Source organism: Astatotilapia calliptera, chromosome 15 (genome assembly GCF_964374335.1).
Source record: "Astatotilapia calliptera chromosome 15, fAstCal68.1, whole genome shotgun sequence".
Classification (NCBI taxonomy): domain Eukaryota; kingdom Metazoa; phylum Chordata; class Actinopteri; order Cichliformes; family Cichlidae; genus Astatotilapia; species Astatotilapia calliptera.
In genome coordinates, this window is record NC_137436.1 from 35,202,639 (window position 1) to 35,212,483 (window position 9,845).

The 9,845-nt window shown below is 44.2% G+C and overlaps 1 protein-coding gene across 1 annotated transcript; it reads right to left on the reverse strand.

The window, feature by feature from the left end:
* Nucleotides 1-885: 885 nt before the first annotated feature.
* Nucleotides 886-9,331, reverse strand: LOC113006986 (uncharacterized). The gene is made up of 5 exons (XM_026143265.2): nucleotides 9,192-9,331; nucleotides 6,543-6,888; nucleotides 3,874-4,434; nucleotides 3,118-3,331; nucleotides 886-1,388 (listed from the first exon to the last, which is right to left on the reverse strand). The coding sequence occupies exons 2-5, from the start codon at nucleotides 6,814-6,816 to the stop codon at nucleotides 1,157-1,159; spliced, it is 1,281 nt and encodes a 426-aa protein (XP_025999050.1). The 5' UTR covers nucleotides 6,817-6,888; nucleotides 9,192-9,331; the 3' UTR covers nucleotides 886-1,156.
* Between the last annotated feature and the right edge of the window lie 514 nt (nucleotides 9,332-9,845).

The following is a 9,845-nucleotide window of genomic DNA, read 5'->3' on the forward strand; positions in this document are numbered from 1 at the left end:
TCACTTTGAAAAATGACCAGACAGTCTGGCTGCTTGGAAGCAAAATATTTTGAAGAAAAACAAAAGAGTGGTGGCTCAAGACGTTTGCACATTAATTTATAAGAAAGGAAATTAAAGGTCTTTTAATAAACAGTCATTTGTAAAGTAATTTCAGGCATTCACTCTGAAACGCATCAAAACGTCTGTGTTCCCCTCTCACCGTGCTCCGTGCTCAGATACCTTTAGAGCCGGTTATTTAGTCTGACGCTGACAAACCTGTGTGCTGGTTGTTTGTAACGTGCGTGAGTGTGGTTCAATCTTTACTGCTATTTGGAAAACTCAAATAAATCTCTGGATTTGACGGTGAAAAATATGCATTCAGATTCAGTGAATACCTCGGGTCAACACTGCTGTAATTATAGTAATCTGGATCCCTGGGTATTCTTCAGTTGAGTGTCAGACGAAACGCACTGCGTCTCATCTCGTTTTTGTTTTGGCCCCGTTTTGGTGCCACAAACCGAGCAAGTTCATCAGCAGCAGCGAGGACGCCAGCAGGGTGGAGATGGAGCACGTTATTATCACATAATGACAGTCCCAGCTCTGAAAACGCGCGCCGCCGTCTCTCCAGGAATAGACGCCCAGCCAAGGCAAAAGCAAAGAGCGGTCAATGGAAAACCAACAACGGGAAGACATTTTTTCATTTGGTTTTTTTTTTGTTTGTTTGTTTTTTACAAAATGGCTTTTATTCTGTCTTCATCATGTACAAACTTTGTCAAATAATAATAAAGTCTGACAACTGCAGCTGCTTTGCTCGTGTTTCGGTCAAACCAAATCCAGCCATATATATGTATGTATATATAGCTTTTAAGTATTTAGAGTTCAAAACATTAAATGTAGGCACAGGAATAGCTTAAAAGGACAAATGTTTTATGACTACAGCATTGTTCAAAGGCGTCCCCAGCCACTAGCAGGCAGAGCTCTTGCATTTCAGATAATAAGCATGAATCCACATAAAAGGTTGTGTATAGGGAGGAGCAAGAAAACACAAGTCAAGCCGTCACAGAGTTGGAGGTTGCAGTGGCAGCACGGGTAGCTGTGCTGAACTGCAGACCACAGGAATGGGCTATTTTTGGAAAGATCTCCTCCTCTCGGAGAAGGAAGCAGGCAGCTCGCCTCTTCACTGAGCGTCCAGGATGTCTGGTGTGGCACTCGGGCTCTGTGATGACCAGGAAGAGGGGGTGACCTGATTATAGAGGACGTCCTGAGAGCCAAAAAGTGGCTCTCTGAGATGGAGCATGTACACAAGGAACAGATTAAGAGCCACCATGGCGAGGAGTGGGAAGACGCTCAGGCCGGAGCCGAAGCCTCGCCAGGAGACGCACGTGTTCAGGGCGACCCAGTAAACAAGCCTGAGGAGCACGAAAAGAAAACATCAAACAGGAAATCAGACACTCACAGCTTCCCCACCAGCGTTACCTCCAATCGGCTAAGCTCAGTCTGCCAGACATGTTTAATAACTCCATATTTTTAAATAAAGTCTCCCAAAATACATATACGCCTTTCACTGCACTGCAATAAATGTTGCTACAATCGATTTGTAGGCTCATAAATTGACCTTTTTTTGGGAGTGGGTGCAATAACACAAACAGCTCTCAGCAGTTTATAGCAACTTTCGAAACCACAGTTTTACTGGGGTTTTTTGTACTCTCGTTTTTTACTGGCCACAGCAGACAGCTGCTCAGCTTTAAGAACTAACTGAGTAATACCCGTCCAGCATCAAACAGCAGTGCAGACGCAGTCAGCGACGGGCTGTTTAAATGAGCAGGTTAAGAGACAGATGCTGCATTTCACTCAGATCTTAGAGACCAAAGTAAAGGAGACAAAACTTCAGGAGGTCACAAATGAGGCCTAACTAATATCTAATAAGAGGGTTGATAAATCAGATGCACAAACCAACTTCACTTTGTAAAACTGGCAAATTTTGAGGCTCGCAGTCTGAGCTCTGCACCGCTCTGTGACGCAGAGCCAGAGCTTCTCTTTGGGTTTGTTAATGACAGTGGTTGTGTTCATTTTTAGCCCTGTCAGTGGCGTGGCTCTACAAACGGCAGTGTCAGCCTGTCAGTGCATCGCTTTGGACTAAAATAACTATCTCAACGCCATCGCCGTCATTTATGGTGCACAGAGGATAAACTCCTTTTGGAGAAAACGTGTGTGGTTGTCACACTTTTGCGTGAACTACTGATCACTGAAACATCTTTCAATAACCTTTGCTTAAAGTGCTGGCTCAAAATGGGTTTCCTTTTTATTTTTGCAACTGTAACAAAAAGTCATTAACCTTTTGGTCTTGGTCCCCTTTACCTCTGTCTAGTTTCAACATGGGGTTGGCATTTTGCACTCTTCCTATTCAGTGTACTAACTCTGGACTTTTCTCAATTCTGGTCTGTGAAGCAGAAAAAAGTGTCACTAATTAGCACGTTTGCACACTGATGACAACACTGGGCTCACAGGAAAGCCTGGCTGCCAGCATGGCTAGAAACTCTTAGGTTGTTGCAGGTGTAATATTCAATAAAGCCTGTCTTTATCGACTTTTCTGCCAAATAAAAAAATAAGATATTAAATATTAATCTCCATATATGGGTTTTAATTTATATCGTATTTGCCAAATCCACTATTTATTACTTAAAAATGTGTTACTGGTGATGTAGAGGTCTCAAAAAGTCAAATATGATACACGTGGCGTTACAGGGTTAACTCTCCGTGGGGACATCACGGTCTCATCTTAAAATGTCAGAGTTCTTTGCTGGGAACAAAGTGATCTGTGTGTAACAGTTTGGAGTTATTCTAGACCTGACTTTTAGGCGGATTTATTGGTCCTTATTTGTGTAGCACTCCGGCTACGCAGATAGAAGGATTATGGAAATTCAGCTGACGTGGAGGCTGCTGAGACGTTTATGTAAAGTCCTCCAACAAGCCAGCAGCTAGCAGGCCCATCCACAGTGGGTAATTCAAATGGCTAGAATGGGGAAGAGAGTGACCACAGAAGGGGAAGAAAGGAAAAACAAATCGTGCATCCGGTAAGGTCGGACCAACCCCACTGGCTCACAGGAGCTTTCCACCTTTCTCGCTTTTGAGCCTCACCTTCCAAAGATGAACATTATGACCAGGATAGGCACCAACTTCAGCTGGTCTTGAGGCAGTAACGCAGCCATAACAACAAGGTTCAGGACATAGAGGAGTAACTGCTCCAGGGATGTGGTGACGAAAAGCTGCTGAACCGCACCTCTTCTGGGAAACGACTCCTGCAGATCGAAGGAGCCGTTGCAGAACTGGCAGGCTGCACCCATGAGCATCGCTGCAAGGGATAAAGGAGCAATAAGTCAGTTAGCATCTTGAATCTGGGCCATCTTTCCGCAAACAGCGCGCTCATCCTGACAGCACACTTTGTTTTTGCAATTCCATCATTTGAATGTGAAGCAAACGCCAGTAGACTGGCCCACATGCAAATGCTCCTCACAGCTACCAGCCTGACCTTTTTTTTTACCACCTGCCCTCTTATTCCGAGTCACTCTCGGTTGGGAAGTGATTAAAATGTTCTCGAACAATTAGGCCACAGCCTGGGAGATGAAGGACACAGCCAGCCTCTTATTGTAGTTTCCATTTAAAGCTATGTGAAGGAGAAGGAAATTATGCTTCTCCCCAGTGGCCTGGGAGACGTCTGCTGCTACTGAGGCTGAAAGCGCATGAAATTAAAGAGGACAGGAGACACTGAAGCATTCCAAGACAAAGCAGCCAGACAAACCAAATCCTTTCTTAATCATTATCTTTCATTCAAGGCTCTCACATGGCTGTTTTTGAATGTCAGCGTGCAGGTGTGTGTGTTTGTGAGACGCATACCGAGCAGGATGGGGACAGCGGCCACCACACAGCAGCACAAGGTGAAAACGATGCGGCTGGTTACGTCAGGGAAGTCAGGGGGTTTGATGGGCACGTAGAAATAGAGTGCATAGAGGATCCCGGACGCACACAGAAGCGAGGCCAGCACCGAGAAGAAAGCGGGGACTCGGCTGCTCTGACAGCATGTGCACTGGCAGCAGCGGCATTGCCCCCGATCCGAAGCCTCCCGCGCAGCCACGCAAGTCTCTCCCCGGCCCTCGGAGCTCCACACAGCCAGCTCCACGCTCTCCGGCGGCGGCCCTATCAGAGGCCGACCCTCGTCCACAGTGCAGTCCAGATTGGTGGATTCTGGACTCCATCTCGGTGCGTCTGTGCCGTTGGGAATGTCTCCCTGAGAGGCCGGGGTTGGAGGGCCGACGCAGTTTTCCGTGGCGGTGTCCAAATTGCGCGCCGTGATGATAGGACTGGAAAGAGTTTGATCCAGCTCCCCCTCCTCCCCACGATGCGCTCGAGGCTCTTGTGGGAGACTGACGCCAGACTGCTGGTGGCAAGGAGCAGAGCCTGTTCGAATCAGAGCACATTTAAAAAAAAAACATCAAAAGCAATCAGCTGCAGACTTACTCCAATCAATCATTCACTTTCTTACTTTCAAAATACAAAGCAGAGTCGAAATACTCATATAAACTGTTCTTACAAGATTAGCAATTAGTGGCACCTCTAGTTTACGTGGTTGAACTGCGGTGCTTACACACTAATTACATTTACTATAAGGCTGGATTTCTGCAGGCTGTTGGCCTGCTCATAAATGACTGTTCATAGTTTAGTATTCGAAGCATGTAAACAGTAGGTAATATTAGCCTAATACACAGTGTCCTTAACAGGCTGGCTTTGTGTACACATTTGTGAAATCTATATTTGAAAGGTTTGTTATTATGTTTTATTTATTTCTCTAGTCATTTCAATGCTACTGAAAATATGTGTGGAAAAAAAGATATATCAAAACATTTAAATGAACCAATAAAGAGTCTAATAATTGCTTTGAACTTTAATTCATCTTTGGTTGAGCTGTAGTAATGATATATGCATTCACGGGCCATTTTATTAGGTCAATCACATGGCAGCAGCTCAGTGCATTTAGGCGTGAAGACATGATCAAAACCACCTGCTGAGGTTCAAACTGAACACTAGGATGAAGAAAAGGTGATTTAAGTGACGTTGCATGTGGCAGGATCGTCGGTGTCAGACAGGCTGATCTGAATATTTCAGAAACTGCTCATCTGCTGGGATTTTCTTGCACAACACAATGGTTTGACGAAGGGAAGCAATCCAGTGAGCAGCAGCACTCTGGATGGAAATGCCTTGTTGATGTCAGAGGTGACCTTTTAGAGCGCTCCGAGCTGATAGATAATCAGTTCACTGCACTCAAACAGCCTCCAGAGTCACCAGATCTCAATCCAATAGAGCACGGGAAATTGATGTCATGGATATGCAGCCAACAAATCTCAATCAAACTTCAGCACCTTGTTAAATCAATGCCCTAAAACAACCAGAAGACAAAAAAGGGCCCCAACCTGGTACTAGCAAGTGTCCCTAATGAACTGGCCTGTCTGACACCGGAGCCAAAGAGAGCTGAAGGTCCAGATCCAGGAAGGAGGAGAAGGAGAGCCTGGACGGGTCGATGTGAGTGTATTTGCATTACTGTCAAATAATCGAATGAAAAGGACCAAAACAACCAACAACCAGTGAAAGGAATTAAATTTTCTGTATACTAAAAGTGTGACATAGTTTAACCAAAGGGTTGTGTTTTAATACACAGAAAATAGTCCTGTACAGATGCTTCTTTAAAAATCTATCTAAAGTGTAGACGGTCGCACCAACTCGCTGTTGGTTTTGGTCTTTAAATGGGATTTGTTTATAAAAAGTAAAGTCGTACATCATGAGGTGCATCCCGACTGCCACAAAAACCACGTGTCATCTTTAATTTTCATTACATTTCATTCACTTCTAATTAAGCATCTGACGGGTGCGATATGCAGAAGAGAGCCCAAAGACCAACAGAAGCCCTCAGACACAAATTAAAGCTCTAGAAAAATGGTTTGGACCGAAACGTAAAAACATCCAGACCGCCGCTGCTGCAAGGACACAAAACAGCACACATTAAACACCAGAAGCTGTTGAGAAGGGTTACAAACATCTGGACACTTCACATTACAGATGGGAGTCACCCACCAACACCAACTTTAACTGTTTCCCTCACAGCTTGGACTTGGTTCTCTCACACAAATATTAAATCTAACTATAAGAATGTTTGTCTTGTTTACAAAAAAAAGCTCCTTTTCCTAAAACACAACTCAAGTTTTTATGATATTTTACCCAGAATTCAAAGCTGATTTTTCCAAAATCTGACTAAAGTCAAGGATTTTAAAAGTTTTTTCTCTTCTGGAAAATGACTTAACTTGTTTTTTCTTAATGTTTTTGTGATATAATTGCTCTTAGCTTATTCCATTCAACACAAACAATGCTTTTTTTCCTCTGCAGACTCTGTCCTAACTCTATTTGGATCCAGCCTGTACTCAATCCGACTTTAGCTTTTGCTAATTTGCTCTGGCCTCCCTTCAAATCCTACAGCTCCGACGAGGAGACAGTAAAAAGCAGCGGTAATAACTCACTCCTTGGCTGATCCGTCGCTGGTGGCGGTTCCAGCGAGCGCTGGGAGCCGGAGACAGAGTGGGAGGACGAGTGCAGCTCCTCCACCGAAGACTCGGGGCTGTCTGACACCGGAGCCAAAGAGATCTGAGTGTCCAAATCCAGGAAGGGGGAGAAGGAGAGCCTGGCCGGGTCGATGTCCTGGAGCTGGTTGATGATATCGCTGATGGATTCCTTCATGCTGTCGAGCTCCTTTGCATTCTGCCGGTTAGTGGCCTGAAGCCCCGAGGTGCTCATAGTCACAGAGCCTGAGAGGAGCAGGAAGAGGTCCAGGTGGAAATCAGGCCAAGATCAGTTTAAAACATCAGACTGCAGAAAGAGACAAGAGGGAGAAAATCACCTTAATTCCCCAAAGTGTCAGAAAAGCTTGATTAATACACACGTCTGAAAAAATATCCCCGAGAAAACACAGTGATTCATCTTTATTTTCCCTTAAATATCGTCAGTAATCCGCTTTCTTTCAAGCCTCTGCTGTCTTTGCGCTTTTCTTCTACCTGTAAGGCCCAATTTATATCCTGCTTCAGGAATCTGTTTGTCTTGACCAGAACAGCCCTGACCTCAGGGGAAAGGTCAGCGCTGAGGGAGACGCTAACACTCAAAAACTTCACTGGGACTTTATGCGGGCTTTTTTGGGGGGGGAGGATAGAGGAAATTATGGGTTTATGCACATGGTTATACAATAATCATCACTGACAGGATGTCAAAGTTTATCTTCCCCTGTTTCTGTTGGGAACACTTTCTCATCAGTTTTGAATCCCTGTCAGTAGAGAAACTCAGCAAATCAGCACACGAATGCGTCACACTCTCGTGCACACCGAAGCACGTCACAATAATCACAGACTCCAGCTTTATGATCTACAGCGGGAAGTCCAGAAGGTGGCTGGCGTGCACCGTGCTGTTGCCCTGCATCCTTTAAACGTATCACACATGAGACTGTGTGAATCTGCAGGTTTCAACACTTTGGAGGAAGCTTATTGTTAGTTAAAATCTTCCTTTTGGCTCGTATTTCGCAGCAGGATGACTCAAATATCTATGTAGTAAAATGGAAAGCACTGCAGAGGTGTAATAAATATGCTTTGACCGTTTTCACCTAAAAGGAGCAAATCGATATTTTGGGAGATAAGAAGTCCAAAACCATGAAGCTACAGCAAACAGCTGACCTGCCGAGCAAAACTGAAACAGGGAGAAATGTTAAATGTGTATTTACTCACATACTGATTAAACAAATGAGACATAATGTGTTTATTAACAAGATTTAAAGGCACTGGAAGTATTCACATAACGTCCCCCCTGTTTCTAATCTTTCTTGAGCAAAGTGCTCCGACTGCTCAGTGTGTCACCATCAGGGATCTCTAAAGTTATATTTTGAAGTGTGGATGTCACTACACGTCCCTTCAGTACTGATAATCAGTTCTCGGCATCTTGTGAAAAGTATTTCCTGTCCTGGCAGCTTTGACCAAAGTTTTAGAAGCTACAAATTTTAAAAACACATATTTCAAATCCAAAAAACACAGGATTATAACACTGATGAGATTTCAATTCAGAAACTCGTGGATTCATGGAAAATCTTGTGTTACATTGCTACTGTGAGGTCAGACTTTAGCTTTCTTCTAAGAGAACTCTGGAAGATGAAACAGGGCAACGTTTCACCTGTTCCCATCTCATGATGTGAAACTGAACCAGAGGTGTTCAAGTTAGTTAAAAAGGTCTAAAAAAGCACAGAAGCAGCTTACTGGAACATCTCCTTTATGGCTCTTCATGGACTACTTCAACTCCACTATTGATATCACAAATAATCCTAAGCAGTTATTGTAACACTGTACCTTTTCCTGTATTACAACAGTAAATACAATCTATAAATACATATTCATTTATGACTGTTTTCTACACATATGCATACACACGGACGAATGTTTCCAGCACTTATGAACTCTAAAGCACATAAAATGCACTTACTGGACAAAAGCGTCTGCCAGGTGTGCGTAAAATAACATCAGTCACGCGCCTTTGTCTTCAAAGGCTTCATTAACATCTGCAGATTGAATCTGGAGCATTTTTCTCTGGGTTTTCTTGGCGCACAACCAACTGTAGCGCAGAGCGGGCGCGCACGGCGACGTTTCTCCAAACAAGCGAGGACCTTACCATGTATAGAGATCAATTAGGAGCCACGGGGCTTGAAGGTCTGGAGGAATAAATGTCGGTGGCGGTTATCGGAGCTGGCCTGGATGTGGCGCGTAGGGGGCGGAGAGGGGTATGTGGCTTTAAAACCCGCTGAAAAATAACTTTCCCTTCAGTGTTGAGCCACTCTCTGAAAACAAAAACTTTATACGATGCCTCCTCCACGAAGCTTCTCGGGCTCAGTGTAGCAGCTGCAGGAAACACCTCATTTATTGATAGATAAATAAATCAAATGAGGGGAAAACGCACGCGTGAAAGCTACGCGTAAAGGACGGGTCATTCACAAATCACGAATCGTGTATTTTGTGGCATCCAGCAGCAATTAAAGCGATTCATTTCATTTCACAGACAAACCTGCCTCACTTTGGCGAAACGAAATGCCCAAATGTGCTGATGAGCGGAACAAGAAGCGTTACTCTTATAAATGAACTTACTTTAGTCGGAGGTTGCGGAGTATTTGGGTGAGTTTACTCTCCTCGCAGTTTAAAAAAAAACCCTCCGTCCTCGTCTGCCTTTCTTCCCTCCCCCTCCGTTTGCTTTTTGTCTTCCAGGATCCCGAACTTCTGAATCAAATTTCAGGACGGACAAAATACTAGGCTTTTTCCTCCGCCCACACAAGTTTTTTTTTCCTTCCTGGGTACCATGTCAAACACCATATGGAGCAAATAAAGGCAGAGGAGCGGCAGCAGCAGCAGGAGGAGGAGGAGGCACTTACTTTTAGTTTACCTTCAAATTCAACATGAACAATCACATCCATCACGAACACGAGTGCATCTAAACAGGGCAGTAAATATTTACAATGAAACCAAACCTCGGCGCGCCTCTGATATTCATATACAGGATGAGCGCGTGAACTCCAAGTATATTAATGCTCACTCAGACAGCATCAGCTACTACAGACAACCCGTTTATAGAAAGTCTTTTCACTCAATAATAAGTGATGAACTTTTCAAAATTAAGGTTATAGACACGTCATTGTGTTTTTGCTGATTTTGTTGGGCTTTTCATTATCAGTCACTCCAACTTCCAACAGTCCACTGATAACTCCTCGGTGGCCTCGAGCGCGACGAACAGACGCCAAACATTTT